Genomic DNA, 17,637 nt, shown 5'->3' with positions numbered 1-17,637 from the left:
GCATAATAGCTAATACGAAGTATTCTAAGGTTTTCTTCTGGAGTAAGATTTTTTTTTTAAACCCAGGCCAACTGGAGGGATGCAGGAATATTAAGAAAGTATTTCTTTTTAGAAATAACTCTTGTCTTCCTTGACAAGGCAGTAGTCACTGAGGAGAAAATACTGTGTACAAGAAAATTACAAGAGCAGGAAGCTACAAATTTGGTACCAAGCGTTTCCAATGCCTCCAGACTAAAGAGGCGAGAGGCATCTTTTGTGAGAAGACAATGGTCCAAAAGCAGCAAATCAGGCTTTTATTTTTTGAACACTACTGTTTCCTGGAGGAGTAAGGAGATTGTTCCCTTTGAGAGCCAGACGGATGATGCAGGAGAAAAAAGCCACAAGATACAGTATTAACTGTCATAATGCTTCCCAACCACTGCCCACAGAATAGTGTGATTAATGACAAACTGTCCTGCAATTTTTTGAAGACGTATCTGGCCTTCACAGAAGCTCGTCATTTTTATATAAGTGAACGGTGGTGGTGACATCTGAGGTTCTGGGAGCTTGTCTTGTCTCCATGGTTGTGGAACCCAGTGCTGCCTTAACAAGCTAAATTGATCTTTCATTTGTATTCTCAATCTTTTCTGCCCTGTTAGGATCAGGCTTTTCAGAGCCTCTCTAGCCAGTGGTCTGCCATTATCTGTGCAAAATGGCCCTACAGCATGAAAGAGGGGGCTTCCTTATTAAATCCAGGTTGGCTGTTTAGATTGTACCTGGATCTGGATTTCCTTGATTGCTTTTGTTTTCTCTAATGTGTGGCATTTTAACAGAGACATTAACTAAGTTTGGCTTTTAGAGAACTCAGTCATGTCTGAGTCAGAGTGGATTTTTGTGAGTTCTTCCAGAGGTTGTCAGTTTAAAATACTCCCAATTTTTGTGAATCAAATATAAATACTTGATTTTCATATAGTGAAATTTTCTGCTCTTTTTTACCAAACAATCTAATGTAATTTATATTTAGATGCGCGATCGTCAGAAACTAAGAGTGAATGCTGTATGCGCGCCTACTGAATCATGTGCCGAAAGCTTACCTTCAAGGCCTATTGAAGAATTACAGTATGTATCAGATTATATCAGTGGGGAATGGTATATAAATGCAATATAAAATACAATATTTTGGTGTTGTTGCTATATATTAGAATTTTCTATGCATATCAAATTTTCATCAAGTCAGTTCTGGGTTAGTAGGACTTCTTTCTGGCTCCTCAGTAACTTCAGCATGCTTATATGACAGATTTTATTTCAGATGCATGCATTTTTTCTCTCCACAGCCGATACGGATTTTTCTCATATTTACGAGAGTTATTTGATGCTCCTTATCCTGTGATGAGTTATCTTTGCTCCCAGTACCGTGTTCATGATGTCCCTGTGGGAACGGAGAAGACCAGAAACATGATTGAAAGGGTGAGATGTCCTAAATAGCACAAACACACCTGTGGTCTAGAGTTTTATTTTAGAAATTGTTTGGCAAGTTAATGTGGAGAAAGCAAAAAATTGCTTTAGCCTTTTATTTGGCCTTTAGAAGTGATAACAGTTCATTATACACAAACATATTGCAAGACACTTTAATAAATCCAGTCAATTTAACACTACTTCACAGAAAGTTAAATATGTCTTTCACCTGCATACTGTTCCAAGTCACGTTATATGAAGTCACTTTGTTATAACAACTTCTACTTTAAGTGCCTGAGAGATTTTGGCCAAAATTTTAATCAAACAGTTAGTAGTACATGACAATGCTGACATGTCGTGTTTAAAGCAACAATTAGAAGCTGCTTTTTTAAAAAAACATTAAGATGTTCCATTTCTGGCAAATAGAGTTGTATAGCTTCAGTCCAAATTGATGCAATAAATAGTGTATAAACCTTTTGGATTCTTAGATAGCCTAAGAGCTCCCAGTAGGAGTAATCTCCCTGCCTTAGTCTTTCATGAGTTCTTGCAAGCTCATCATTGGTGGATTATAATGGGTAACACATGACAGTTTTCAACTTAAATCCGTATTCATTTCTCTGTCTATGGACATCTGTTGTCTGTCTTGTACAGAGAGTGAACTCTTCTTTGAATCCAGCAGACTACTTCAGGCTCTCTGAGTACAATAAGAGTTGCTTTTTTTGAGAAACTCAGGGATAGCTGTTGTTTCATTCTATATCCTGTTTCTGAGGCTCTAAGAATAACGGAGAGGAAGGTAAAAGTGGAGGGAGTCCTAGATTAAAAGATCTTCTCTTAATGTTTTTTTTCTAACCATTTTCATCTTTAAATTGCAATTCTTCTACCACTTCGTGTTTATCACCTGATGAAGCAGATTACCTATATAATAGGTCTTTCAGTTACAGCTTGTAAACAGTCAGAATTACTCCTTAGAGTCTCCCTCCTTTCCAGAGCTCTGTGGGCAGTAAGGAGAAATTGCTGGTCTAGGGGCAAAGATGAGCCACTATTCTGAATGTGTTTCACATGGCACTTTCTCAGTTCAGCTGTATAAAGATTTTTATTTTTGATTGAGAAATGCAGTGTTTGCAACATTTTGTTTCACATGTGCCACAGAAAGCTTTAGTTTAAAAGGGGACCTGTTTCATGGAGCTGAGCATGTGCAAAAAGGACTAGGGTGGAAATGTCGTCAACCACAGTCTGAGATGTAAAGCAAACAGTTTTCAGTGTCTAGAAACCAAATCAACAGAATATTGCTGGTGCTATGTATATAAACTGAAAAAATCTTTAGTCAAGTTTGTGTTCTATGGAGATTTCTGCTGTTCCTGGGTACTGGACAGTTTATATAGTTTACAAGTACTACCTTGCATTATGGTAAATCTTTGATACCTGTAATATCCTTTTTGACAGGAGTCATTTAAAAATATTAACTCTAGTATTTTTATACTTTTTTTCCTACAGATAAATTTGCTTCACTGAAGTTCATGCATTACAGCTCACCTTATGGTTTCATCTATTAATTTCTTAAGTACTTTTGGTTCTTTGGTGCACAGGCTACATGTGCATATTATGCATCTACAGCAAGTACAATCCTCATTCATAATGCAGTACAAATATTAACAGGTTTTTCCAGTGTCCTCTGTAGTATCAGAATAATCAGAAACTGTTTAATTGGTTATGGTAACATACTCTGTTCAACAGTATCTTAACAGTTCTTTGCTGACTGCTCTGAATTGCAAGTATAATGATGCATTAAACTTAGCATCATCTTTTTGCAAAGGTTTGTTAATGAGTCAGTCTTGCATAAGCTGAAGTTCTTTACTGTGGATTTTAGCTAGTTTATTCCTTGTTTTGAAAAGCATTGCCTTAAGTAATGTTTTTGTCAGATTAATATTTTTTGTGTTTTTTAGGTCATACAAGAAACCAAACTTAGGCAAATGTACACAGCAGAAGAAAAATACATTGTTAAAGTATCTGCTTATACAAACCTAACCTTCTCTACTAACACATCCCTGAGGGTGGCACAGTTTCTCACTAGTTCAGTGGATACAGATGAAAGAAGACAGTTAGAAAACCAGGAACAGGTAGGAGTTTATTTCTGTGCTGTATATGATGTGAATACTACCCATTTTATCATGCCATAAGCATAGCCTACTTAGATATGTGTTAACATGGTATGTTTGTGGTACGAATGCTAGTGGTGTGTGTTTGTTTATTTCAGGACATCAATAACATGCTGAAGTCATTGGATGTGCGTCTGACCACATTGTTTGAGAAACAGAAACATCTAGAACGCAGAGACAATGAGCTGAGGCAACAGAAGAAGGAGCTTTTAGAGAGAGGAAACAGGAGGAGACAGCTGGAATCAAGAATTGGTGTCAAGTATGATAGGTAGGAAACAAGCCATATTATCTGTGAAATGTGAACAATTTTAACAAAGTGTTTTTGGCTTCCTCTTACTGCAGTGTGCTTTTACCCTTAAAAAATAACTAGTAGTTGAGCATCAGATACAGGTGATAATCAAGACAAAGAAGGTGTTTAGAAATGGAGATTGAGACAGTATTTGGGAAACCTTGTAACAAATGTTCCAAATGACTTCCTGTAATAAAATCATAGGATTCTAGTGAGACATTGCACTCATTTACTCAAATGTTACCATAGCCTTCTGTCTTGGTAGCACATATCTAGATAATACCATAACATGCATAATGTAAATGGTACCAAGTAAACATGTCGGGGATCGAGTTGGACCCTGATTGTCCACAGTATTTGTTTTAACGTTTTCTGGTTTTGTGGGCCTCTGCAGTTAGTTCTTCTGTTACTGCTTTGTCATAAGGTAGAACCTGGGCATGGTTTAAGAGGTATTTCGCTTAAGCTCATACTCCCGGAAGGCAGTGTAGACGAGAGTGCCCCAGGCTTCACTCCCTCTGCTCCTGTAACACAGTCCCAGTAGACTTTGCAGCTTCAAATACTCCTGTATGTTTATGCCACACTACTTTTCATTTTCTGAAAGTTGGTGCTGGTGCTTGTGTTCACAGCTCTTGCATTACTTATGGTGTATTAAACTGAAAAGGGGGGGTGGGGGGAGGAATAGAACTGCATGGATATTAGAGGGACTAGAATCAAGTGCTGTGTAGTCACAAGTGTCCAGGTTGCTGTGAAAAGTAGCGGCTTTAAACAGCGGGGTGTGAGTGTAAGCCTCAAAGCCAAGTATTGCTCTTAGGTTGCTTATTAGGGATACATGCATTGTCATGGTGTTTTGTTAGAATACAGATTACAGTTTGGAGGAAGGAGGTAGAGGTCCCTTTATCTAAACAAATATTGATTAAATCCTTCCTTTTGAAAAAAAATACTCTTAATTTTGAATAGGGATAAGAGTCCTGAGACAATTACAGACAAGGCTGTTACACATTTTTCTTGTATAATGTGGATGTCTTTCGGTAGGGATAGAAATTGTTTAAATAATCCTTGCAGTGTGTATAACTATTTTCAAATATTTATGTTGCTAATTGATACAAATATCTGAATAAAGCTGGATATAATTTTTAAAAATGACAGAATCACTTAGGTTCAAAGGGACTTCATGTAGTCTGTAGTCCAGCCTTGTTCTCAAAGGTCAACATTGATTTCAGACCAAGTTTTCAGGCCTGTATCCCAATGCATCTTGAAAGCCTCCATGGAGATTGCATGACCTGTTTGGACATCCTGTTCCACTGCTTCGCTGTCCTTATGGGGAAAAAGTTTCTACTGACATTCAGTCTGGATCTTTTTCTTGTTTCAACTTCTGTCCACTGTTTGTCATCCTTTTACTATACACCTCTTAAGAGTCTGGTTCCATCCTGTCAGTGGCTGCCTTGTGGGAAGGGTAGTGGGGGGGTTCCTATTAGGTGTGCTGAAGCTGTCTCCTGTTTAGGGTAAGCTGAGCACCCTCATCCTGTCCTTGCAGGGCCTGTGCTGTAACCCCTGACCATCTTGGTTGCTTTCCAAGTTTGTTCCAGTTTATTGACATCTAGGGCAGGGGGCAAAGCAGGGTGCAGTGCTAACAGAGGAAAAATGACTTGCCTCTTGCTTGTGCTTCCATTTGCACAGCTAAGGATGCTGGGAGACCTTGCTTGCTGCCAGGGTGCACTGCTGGCTTACACTCAGCTCGTTGTCCACCAATACTTCAAGTCCTTCCCTGCAGTTTCTCTGCAGCCAGTCTGTCCCAAGCTTGTATCACTGCCAGACCCACATTCTTCTCTAGGGGCAGGACTCAGCATTTGTCCTTGCTGAATCTCATGAGTCTTCTGTTGACCCCTTTTTCCAGCCTCAGCAGACCCTGCTGAACAGCAGGCCTATTGCTTCCTGCAGTTTAGTGTTGTCTGAAAACTTGACAAGAATGCCCTCTGTCTACTCCTCTGCATCACTGGCAGGGATGTTAAACAGGGCAAATCCCAGCATTTAATCTTGTGGTACCCCACTTGATACTGGCTTCCAGGCAGAATACAACAGACTAACCATGATCCTCAGAGCCTGACCATCCAGCCACTTTTTTTTAACCTATCTAGTCTTCTATGGGTCCAGACTGTAGTCTTCTGACTTGAGTACAACAATATTGTGGGAGACAACATTGAAAAAGTTAGGGGAATGGTTCTGGATCCAGCAGCCTGTGAGAAAGGTGGGGCTGATGCAGCTTAATGCTCTCAGATGCAACCAGTAGTGAGGCTGAGCCTGTCTTCCCAGTAGACATGTTCACACAGAGTGCATCAAAACATATTTACATGTGGCCATCCACACAGCACAGAGAGGCAGAGAGCAATTTGGCAAACACAGCACCATTGGCTTCACGTTCCTACTCTGAGCAGGATGGGCCTCCCCAACTGAGACACCTATGCATACATATGGGCAATGTGGATCCCACCAGCAGCTGAGGAGGTGGGCTGTAGGCTGTCTGCCATTAGGACTGGACGTCTGCACTGGCTGAATGATGGAGGTTTTTCCTACTACACATTTATTAGTCTGGCTTAGTTAACAAGAGTTATTTTATTAGGAGAGATGTAGGTCTTGTATATTTACTGTAGACTGATAACTGATTGTTCTCTACTGTAAGATTTTTGTAGATACAGAGCTCTGAAGGCTGGCTGGAAACTGGTGGGGGGAAGCTAAATTAAGAAACCCCTGAGGGTGCAGCCCTGCTTCTGTTCCCTGTACAGGCTGCCTCACTCATGTGCACACACATGCAGAACTGTCCAGGACTCCCTGGTTTCCTAGTAGTCACCTCTGTGGTCTTGCCTTCAGACACACAGGCATACAAATGTGCAGTGGTACCCATGACTCCCCTAGTCATCCACCCTCCAGTAGTCAGTACCCTTGTCATCTTACCCTTAAATCCATACACATGCCAGCAGGTCTCACCCCTAGAGACAGCAGAGCTCGTGGTTTCTGGCAGCCAGGCTGGACTCCCCTCATCCCTCCAATCACCATCTCTTCCTGTGGTCTCACCCTTAGTGACACCCATACCACTTTGGCTCCCAGGCTTCTTTATCTGCTCGCCAAGTAGTCTGGCTTGGTGTTCACCAGGGATCAAACGCTTGCTTGCACACGTGCACTTGCAGCAGGTGCTGGTACCGTGGACACATGGGCCTCTGACCTGTGGTCCTACTCTAGTGGCTGTCACTTAAGCCTACTCGCTCTGGTCTCTCCAGTTGCTGGCACCACAGACAAGCAGACCCTCTCCTCTGACTTATGGAGCAACCATTTGACTATAGTTGCTGGCACTTAGACTCTCGTACACACGTATGAATGCTGAATAGAGTCCTTCACCCAGGAGAAGAGTGAAAAATGGAATTGAGTAAGAAGACTGTGCCAATTCGGCATGGCTGGACAGGCATATTGACTAGCCAACTATGTACATGTAACTATCCCTTTTATCCCCATATCTGTCTGGTTTCCTACACTTGTTCCTCTCAAAGTGATATAGATCCCTCATTTTCCCTATATTTGGTTTCTCACCTGAATATCCAATAGTAAGTCCTGCACAGTTGGAAAATGCTTTTCTGCTGCATCCCATGTCTTCTATACCGCCAGAAGACAACCCCTCTCAGTCCAGAGGGTGCTGTGGTGTTGACTTATCTTGTACAGTTTCACCCCTGGACACTGGTGAGGCTGTACTAGGACAAGGTACCCCTATCACAAGAGTCCTTAATTTGGATTCCCACCTTCTAGAGTGACCCTGTGCTCCTCTGTGATTATGGAGATGGGCATTTCATTATGTGTTCTGGTGGTTCAAAACCAGTGAAAATTCTGGGTTTCTGCAGTAAGTTGAGGAAACAAGGTTTTTTACATATATACATATATATATATATTAAAAAAAATAAGAATTAAGGAAACCTCCTGAACTCTGTTATATTGTTGCAAGGAACTAGCAGCAGAAGAAAAATGTCATCATTACACTGATATTTTTGTAACTGAAATTTACAGAAGTAAAGGAGTATGGTTGCTGAGATGTCCTTAGTAGCCAAAATCAGAGTTTCTTTAATTATGAATTTTTTTTATCTCTTGAATTTCTTTAGGTTTAAAGTACATAGATTAGGAATGCCTCTAATGTGTTTGGAGTGTTTAGGTATACAAATTTCTGCTCTTGCTAACTGTTGGTTCATCACCAAGACGTAAGAATTCTTGTATTTTTGTCCCATCTGTTTTTAATGAGGATTAATCAAATATTGATTCCTTCCATAGTTTAAGACAGCTGGAACAAGATGCTATCGACCTAGAGAAGGAATCACAAGAGGCAAATGTAAAGGTCAAAGAAATAAATGTCCAAAAAGTAAGACTTGTTACTGAGTTAATGCATCTCATAAAGGTACGTATTTTTAACTTGGTATATGTTCCACTGTTGTGAAAAGTCCAGTTCTTGTAAATTAAATAGGAGGTGTGCAACTTTTGGATGTGTTACTGTACATTTTTATGAGCTAACTTGCTTCAAGGTAAACTTCTTTTGAACCTTTTAGGAATTCAAATGTGTTCGTCTGTTGTTGGTTGATATGTATGTAGATCATTTGCTTGCGTTGATTAGACTCTTGGTGATTGAAGTCTTAGAAGCCATGGTCCTATTGAGTAAATGCAGGAAGGAACTAGGAATGAACTGTGTAACCGTTTCAGTGTGTACACTTTCAGAGTATTGCATAATTTTGTGAACTGTTCCTTCCACCCTAGTTCATAATACCCTTTTTGTGTGTTTCTTTTTATTGAAAAAAAAGAATAGTCATTAGCCATGTGAAAAATAACTGTAAGAATCCATGATTAGGAGAGGGCTAGGATGGCAGAAGTACTCAAGTCTTGGGCTCCGGTGTCATGAGGTTTTCTTTAACTCAAAAAAGAAGAAAAAGGTCTGGACTTAATTGTTGTTTTAGCTTAGCCTGTAAGCCCTAATAATAGGAGCTGCCACAACATGAATTTTCTTAGTTTTGGGGTTTGTTTTTTTTTTAATTACTGGAGCAGGAAGAAACAGCTACTTTTAATTCCAGGGAAATCTACTTGTGCTTTTGCACTCACTAAGAAATGGTGCTGTTCTTGCAACCGCTTTGAGCATGTACATTGCTCCTTTGCCATGCCTTACTAACACTCAAATGTGTTCTTGCTTACCCCTGAAAAGAGTGAAGTATTACCTTTGATGTGAGGCTGACTTCAATACACTTCAGTTGCTGGTATTTTTATAATAATTAAAGAAAAAATATTCCACACAGGCAGGCTGTTTCTGTTTGTTGATAGGCATGGACTGCAACAATTGGAGTGTTTCAGAGATCACCTTTGGGTCAGCTAGCCAAAGCAATTTTGAAAATGCTAAAGAATGGCAGGAGACACCTGCCACGTTAAAGGGTTACTTAGACTGTAGATTACAGAACTTAAAGAACTTGTGCAGGTAGTAACAGTACTGAAAAGTAACTCTTTTCAAAACTTGTGCAAATACTTTGTATTTAAAACAGGAATTTCTACAATGTGCTTTTGATTTTTGTAGCTGGTGCCCATTTCCCAGTATGTTAACTGTCCAAATGTGTTGCTATTGTAAAGTGCAGTTGAAGTTTTTTACTGATTGCTGTATGACCTGCCGGAAGGAGTGTCTTAATCTCTTTTTTACCCAATATAGGAAAACGGATTTGACACATAGTGTGTATTTCTCAGTATACCAGGGGCATAGGGGAGGGTGGATGGTATTTGCCTGGAATAGTTACTGATTACAAAAGGGATTTATTTTGTGATGCATCAGCTTCACTTTCACACTTTGTGTGCTGTAGGAAGTATATGCTAGTACGTACTGATAAGAGAATGGTCTGATACAAGAAAGATGTTTCATGTAAGTTTTATCAAAATTGTTGAAATCTGTACATTTCAGGACATCCCCAAACCAAACTTTATGAATGCTTCCAAATTTATTGGAGTCTTTGTACTTTCTTGAATAGGTTTTGTAGTTATACTAGCTGTAGGCTATTAAGGTGATAAAAACTTAGGTAGTTATATGTTTCAGACATACTCACTTCTGCCACAGAAGGAAATTTAAAACATATCTGTGATTTTTGTGTGTTTGCATGGTGGCAATATGATCTTCTTTTTTAAGAGTTATGGGGCTTGTGTGGAACAGTCAGCTAGAGTGACAGGCTGCATGTATATTTACACAAATACACAAAGCAGAGTGTACCTTGCATGTACCTAATACATGTCAATACTTTACAACCAGGTCACAGAAACAGCTTTGTTCCATTGTTTCAGATTCTGGTACTGCTCTTGCACATAGTTCTTCATGCTGTTGTCTTTGAATAATCTTAACTTTTTCCATTTTTCATCTCCTTTTCTTATGCCTCTTTCTTTCAGTTTACTTCTCTGATAATTTTTGAACTATTTAAGTGGATTAGAAATTAATAAACTTATCCCTATGTCCAAGTTCACACTGTAGAAAATTTGTGTTGAAATGACAAATAATAAAGACCTCAGACAGTGGCTCACTATTGTGGTCAGAAGCTAACACTCTCCAGACTTCATCCTGCAGGTCCCCTAGGTCTATAATTGGAACCTTGTCCTCCCTTTCATTAAGAGAGAGGATTCCTTTGTGATTATATGCTGATCATAAAAAGTAAAACAAGAATGGTAAACCGATGTTGTCAGTTCCATAATATGAGGTTTGAAGCTGCCCTTTACACTGTCAAGATATATTGCTGATTTTGAAGCCTCTAGACCATTCCTGAGGCTGACTCACTTAAAGAAGCAACCATTTTAATGTCAAAGTTGTCAAACAAGGTTCTGGGGATCACTAAAGCCTGTTACAAAACCTCAAAACTAGAGCCTCCTTCTGTTGTCTTGTGCCTTAGCTAGAATAGAGTATGACACTAGAGTCACTGTACATCTGGTCAGTCATCTTGCATTGTCAGTGAGAGAGGCATATACCTTATGTGTTTTTTTTATCTTTTCCATCTCTGTGTGTGACTTATGAAGTCCACTAAAATCCACCTGTTGGATTCTGTCTCTGAGACAGAATTGAGATGGCTTTGTCTTTTCTCACATTTCACTTGTGAGTATACGGTGTAGGGAAAGAGAATGTGCTTTTTTGGTGTAAAATGGTTTGGTTGCAAGGTATATGTATATGCTTACAGACTGAAAGTACATGGGGATTATAAATCTTGAAGAGCTTGGATCACCAATAAGTCACCTTTCTTTTTCATTGAGTATGACAGACAGCAGCATTGAAGAGCTGAACAGTGTGAGATTGTATGCTATGACTAAAAACCTGATAGTTTTTAAAGCCTAATAGTGATTATGTCAGTTTTGAGTCTCTTGTGGAAAAAAAATTACATTTTCTGTTTTCCTATGTAGAATTGCATATCACTGAACATCCTCAAAGCAGATTTGGTTCTTCAGAGCACTTCAGTGGCTGCTGAGAAGGACAGACTAGAATCAGAGTATAAAGCAGCAAGCGTACAGCTAAGAAGTGCAGAGGTAACTATTTCTATGAATACTGGGATATCTGCTATGAAAAGATCTTCTGTGGAAGCCTTTATGGTGTAGAAAAGGATACTTCTGTGTCTTTGTTTAGAAATGGGTATTAGTACTGCTACATCATTACTGGGTTATATTCAGCCACGAAGCAGAGGAAATCATAGAGCTTGTATTTTGGATGGCTGGTTCTGGGAACATGAAAACAGAAAAAACCCCAACCAAAAATCAGTAATCCCGGTGATTAGAATTTTGAGAAGTTTAACTGCTCTAGAGGAAAACTCTTCTGAGTATTCAAGTGCATCTTAAGTTTTCATGTACATGTAATTCCAAAGTCACACTTCCTCATATACTGCATGTTGAGTCTTTGAAATAAGTCTTTATCCCCTTTTTTTGGAAGTTCTATTTCCTGTATTGGCCTGTGAATGATGTGTGTTGTATACTCTGTATTTTATTTATTTTCTGCCTTAAGAGGTGCACTTCATGGGGAAAACTGAATATTTCTTAGCTTCATCTCAAATTAAGTGTTATTTGAAATTGTACATTTAAATTGGCCCTTCCCCCAACTTCTTAGTGGCTTTGGCTGTGATAAATTTTTTTCTACAGCAATACTGTGTTAAGGTAGTCTTGCTCTAAAATTGCCCATGAGGATGCTATTGCAACACATCAAGGAAGTCTTGGAAACAGTTGCTGCATGTTTTTATAAAATAAATAAATCTTCAAAAAGGAGGAAGCCAAACAAATAGAAATAAGTACGTTATGCAAAAGGTGTGTAGTGAACTAAATTGGAGCCTAAACATTATAATTATGGGACCATTAATTCTCTATTTAATCATCAGACGTTTTTATAGGTCATGTGCTGGTTGTGATGCATTCATTGAAACTGGAATGGTGGGTATCAGCCAAATAAGCCACGAAATTACATTAATACTTAGTGCTTACTCATGGTGTTTATATCCCAAGCAATCTTGAGTCTTTATAATACCTGAGTAAATATCTGATTAAGATTTGAAGCAAACACAAACCCTGCTTACTACATCTGAGATAAGATCACATATGTTCCTTCTGTAAGGTCTCAGCACTGGGATACTGTAGAGAGAGCAGCATGTTTGTTGCTTTATGGTGGGATTTTTTTAACCACTCAGGTGGAAAGGCCAAAAAAGTACATGTTTCGAGCAAGTCAAGTTAGGAACGACAGATTTCTGGGGTTTGTATTTTGTCACTGCAGTTCAAGTGGGAACCTTAGTGTTATTTTAACAACTCCTTGTGTTTGATTTATTTAATGAGCCTAAGAAGCAAATTTGTGCTTGTGACCCATACTGAACATTAGGGAGGATTGTTAGGATTGTTAGCCCCATCTGCTCATTAGATAATTGGCACAGTTGCCTGCATGTTTATGATCGTTGTTTGAAAGAGTCTTACTAATTGTCTTGCTTTGATAGCTTGTTAATTTTCAGGTTCATTTGGTGTAAAATAATACCAAAATAATTGGTATTAATACTCGGTATGTACATTGCAGCATTTGCTCCTTAAGCCAAGTTTTAAGAAAGTGCAGATTCTGTTTTTCCTATGTATGTGTTTCCAAATCTTAAATTAAATGCTCTCACCAAGCATGCGTTCAAACACAAATTCATGAGAAAACATTGGCTACTGGTAGCCATATTTTCTTTAACCAGCTTCTTATTTTGCACAAAACCAGTTGCAGTACTGATGCACAAGCAATTTCTGTTCTCTTTTGCTCATATGGAATGTAACTGGTTTCTGCTGTTTACTAGATGTCTTTCAGGAAGCTGTAATCACAGCCCTGGACTAGTACAGAATTTTCCTGAACTACCTAAATAAAGCTCTTTTCAAGTTGGTTCTTATGATGTTAGCTGACCCAGATGTAAAGCTCTGTTTAGGCTATGATTTTTCATGGAAGCATCTTTTCTACCTACTTAGAGTTACGTTTTTATCTAGATGCTTTTACTGAGGCACCTTCAGGAAATGAACAGGAACCTTAACACTGCTGTGCACTTCTGTATAGCAGGTAGAAGAAATCAAAGCTTGTGTATTTTTATTTATATTTATTTTTATTTACCATGTGGCCATAATAATCAACTGGCAAAGATGAATGAAAATTGAGACTTGAATTGTCAGTGCATTTATTCTAAAATACATGCTTCATAACCACATCAAATGTCTGTTACTTCCCAGTCTTCCTTGTTGAATGATGAGGTTATCCTTTTCAAACCCTGAAGAATTTTACTTGACTTAGGCGTACTCAGTGTTTGAATCTATTTCAGTTTTTCAGTGCCTGGAGATCAACTCAATCTTACAGAATCATAGAAGAGTTTGGGTTGGAAGGGACCTTTAAAGGTCATCTGGTCCAACCCCCCTGCAATGAGCAGGAACAGCTTCAACTAGAGCAGGTTGCTCAGAGCCTTGTCCAGCCTGACCTGGATTGTTTCGAGGGACGGGGCATCTACCACCTCTCTGGGCAACCTGTGCTAGTGTTTCACCACGCTCACTGAAAAATTCCTTCCTTCTATCTAGTCTGAATCTCCACTCTTTTAGGTTAAAACCACTACGCCTTGTTCTGTTCAAATTTCTGTTCAAACTACTAAAAAGTTTGTCCCCATCTTTTTTCTAAGTCCCCTTTAAGTAGTGGAAGGCTGCAATAAGGTCTCCCCGGAGCCTTCTCTTCTCCAGGCTGAACAACCCCAACTCTCTCAGCCTGTCCTCAGAGGAGAGGTGTTCCATCCTTCTGATCATTTTGGTGGTCCTTCTCTGGACCCATTCCAACAGGCCCATGTGTTTCCTGTGCTGGGAACTCCAGAGCTGGATGCAGGACTCCAGGTGGGGTCTCACCAGAGCAGAGTAGAGGGCCAGAATCACCTCCCTCAACCTGCTGGCCACTCTGCTTTGGATGCAGCCCAGGATACGGTTGGCCTTCTGGGCTGCGAGCGCACATTGCCAGCTCATGCCCAACTTTTCATCCACCAGTGCCCCCAAGTCCTTCTCAGCAGGGCTGCTCTCGATCCCTTCATCCCCCAGCCTGTACTGATACCCGGGGTTGCCTCAGCCCATGTGCAGGACCCTGCACTTGGCCTTGTTGAACCCCTTGAGGTTCACATGGACCCATTTCTCAAGTTTGTCTTGGTCCCTCTGGATGGCATCTCATCCCTCAGGTGTGTCAACAGCACTACTCAGCTTGGCTATGCTACTCAGCTTGGTGTCATCTGTGAACTTGCAGAGTGTGCACTTGATCCCACTATCTATGTCACTGATGAAGATACTAAATACAGACTCCTGAGGGACACCACTCATCACCAGTCTCCTGGGTATCTCCAATTTAGAGAGAAAGATGTTGTGAGGAACTTGTGTCAAAGGCCTTACAGAAGTCCAGCTGGATGACAACAGTAGCTCTTCCCTTGTCTGCTGATGTGGTCATTCCATCATAGAGTGCCACAAGGTTGGTCAGGCAGGACCTGCCCTTGGTGAAGCCATGCTGGCTGTCTCGAATCACCTCCCTGTCTTACATGGGCCTTAGCACAGCTTCTAGGAGGATCTGATGAGTCGGTAGTTCCCAGGGTTGTCTTTGCTACCCTTTTTAAAAATGGGTGCAGTGTTTCCCTTTTTCCAGTCTCCTGGGACTTCACCTGACTGCTGTGACTTTTCAAATATCATGAGAAGTGGCTTGGCAGCTACATCAGACAGTTCCCTCAGGGCTTTGGGATGCATCTCGTCAGGGTGCATCTTGTTTCATGCAGCTCTGCAGGGTTTCAAGTGGGAGCTTTAGGTACAATTGATATCTCAGATTCCCCACTTCAAATGATTCAGAATTTACTTTTGCTCTGGAAATGGTCAAACATGTAAGTATAAAATTGATGTTTCTTGTATAAAAAAGTATGGGTGTGTTGCCTTTCACGGGATCCTTTGTCTTCACTATCATGAGATCAAAACATTTCAGATTAAGCCAGCTGGCTTTTAGATTTCTGGGATCCAAAATACAGTCCAGTTTTAATTAAGACATTTCTAAAACATTCTAAAATGTTCCTAAAAAAATGTTTGAATCTATTAAAGGACATATGCAGATATGTAATGGAACATAAGCATTGTAGTGTACAGTTTTATTTGTGCTCAGAATGACAGCTCTTGGCTGTAACCGAAAGGAGTGACGTCTTCCACTAATTGCTGTTTTATCTGTATAGCTCTAATGCCAGTCCTTCTTGCCCCCATGTGACATTTCCCTCCTTCTCTACAATAGACTTTAAGAAGTGGGGGGAATTTAAAAAAGGCTTTTTTTTAACTCAGTGTAGAAAAATATCTTTACAGTGTGTTTGTGAAGGTTGTGAAATACTTACCTCTAATGCAAGATCTATTTCCTAGTGCTTGGCAGAGGGAAGGAAAAGCAGGATTTTTGAGTTGGTGTATGCTGTAAGAACAGCAACCCTAATTCTTGAGTGAGTGTGAAAACTCCATTGATGATTACTCATGATCATATCTGTTATTACTGCTTCTGTTGTTTCTAGTAAATAAAGGTTAGTGAAATTGCCAAAAAGTAATGTGAGCTGCTGTTAGTGTCTGTCCTGTATTTTAAAAATGTGGAATAAACTTTTATCTAACTGCATAATCTACAAATGAATACTTCAAAATTTTTTTGCCACTGGAGGGCTCCCATACTTAACTGAAGTACACAACAATAAAAATGGGTAAGATAAAGCTCTCCCAAGTGTAAGAATGTAACTAAACTTTCCAAACTATTAGAAGAAAGTTCTGAAGCAAAATACTGTGCATATGTATTTTGAGTTGGAATTTTGTGCCTCTGAAAAAGGTGAAAACAGTGTATTCACGTGGTATAACTGTCTGTTAAAAAGGTGAATTGCGTGTGTAATCACTGAGTAAATGTATAGTAAAATAACTTGAATTAAAGGCTCCAGTATCTTGGTATGTACCCCTTTTCACTTTTAAGTGGTTGGCAGCTCTCAGCTGTCTGTAGTTGAGTGTTCTCATGAGCTGGAAGACAGCAGCAAGCAGTTAACTCCGAAGCACTGCCAGCTCAGCATTTGGAAGCAGTAGGCCTGCAGTAGGGACCATGTCTATTGAGATAAATGAGTGAGATTTTGGGGGGCAGGGGGAGAAGATACTTGAGTCTCTCCCAGGTTTTTTTTGCCTGAATACTGCTTATTTGAGATAATCTTTAGCTTAGTGTTTCACAAAAGTATTGTATCTTAACTACTGCTGTAGTTACACTGCATTATAAAAGCCATAGGACTGGGTTAGCCACTTACCTGTAGTAAGTTCCAAAGAGTCTAGCCTTGAGACCACTGTTCAAAACCAGAAACTGTACCTGCTTTTCACTTATTTTCAGCACCATTTTAAAAACTTTCCATTTTATGTTTTGCTGACTGTATTACAGACGTAGAATATGAAACAGCAAAGGAAGTACTTCTAATTGTGTAATTATGTTTACTCTGTAAAATTTCAGCTAAAATACCATTCAGTGTACATCATGTCCACCATGTTCTCCCAAGCAAATAAATATGGTTAAATGGGAGCTAATAAAAAATAAGCCTTGTGGTAGTTGTCTTTGGACTTCTAGGGAATTTCCTGTAAAATAATCTATTTTAAAACATATATGGAAATTTATAATACAGTTTTTAAAAGTGTATGTTAATATCTTTAATGTCTTTTCTAAGCAACTATTTCGTGAACTGGATGATAAGAAGCGAGTTCTTACAGAGAACTGCAAGCAATTGCTGCAAAAAGCTCGACAGCTCTGCAAACTGAGTCCAGATCAACATCTTCCAAAAGAATTTCAAACTGTATGTACAAAAACAAGTCTCCACATATCTCTTAAATTTTGGATGATGTAGACCATTCTAACTTCTCCAGCGAAGAATATTATATATTTTATATTGGAAGGCTAACAGTAAAGGGTCATGTGTACTTCTGTTAGTGTTGACTCATGTATTGTCACTTACCCTTTTAAAGCACCTTTAAATAGCACTGGGATATCCTCTGACTATCACATTGTTCTGTGCAGAGGAGAGAGAAAATTTTATCTGAAATTTCAATTAAAATCCATAGTCTGATGTCTATAGAAATAATTAGAGGCCATATTTTCATAGCTTCTTGCTCTAATGGAGCAATACAAAAGAACTGAAATCTGGGCCCACCTATTTACCTGGAGGTCTTCCCACCCTCTAGAAGTAGCATAGCCTC

General features: G+C 39.4%; 1 protein-coding gene across 1 annotated transcript in view; it reads left to right on the top strand.

Annotated features, from left to right (window-relative positions):
- SMC5 (structural maintenance of chromosomes 5) overlaps positions 1 to 17,637 on the top strand; it is a gene marked incomplete at its 5' end in the record, with an annotated part of 48,475 nt that overhangs the window by 22,030 nt on the left and 8,808 nt on the right. Inside the window, 7 exons of the mRNA XM_082013091.1 lie at positions 1,004 to 1,098; positions 1,314 to 1,446; positions 3,378 to 3,551; positions 3,689 to 3,858; positions 8,185 to 8,308; positions 11,311 to 11,433; positions 17,112 to 17,237. Of these exons, the coding sequence (XP_081869217.1) occupies positions 1,004 to 1,098; positions 1,314 to 1,446; positions 3,378 to 3,551; positions 3,689 to 3,858; positions 8,185 to 8,308; positions 11,311 to 11,433; positions 17,112 to 17,237 (945 nt within the window). The remainder of the gene's footprint in view (positions 1 to 1,003; positions 1,099 to 1,313; positions 1,447 to 3,377; positions 3,552 to 3,688; positions 3,859 to 8,184; positions 8,309 to 11,310; positions 11,434 to 17,111; positions 17,238 to 17,637) is intronic.

This window comes from Phaethon aethereus (genome assembly GCF_964289735.1).
Source record: "Phaethon aethereus genome assembly, chromosome: Z".
Taxonomy (NCBI): Eukaryota; Metazoa; Chordata; class Aves; order Phaethontiformes; family Phaethontidae; genus Phaethon; species Phaethon aethereus.
This window is presented reverse-complemented; position numbering and strand designations above follow the sequence as displayed.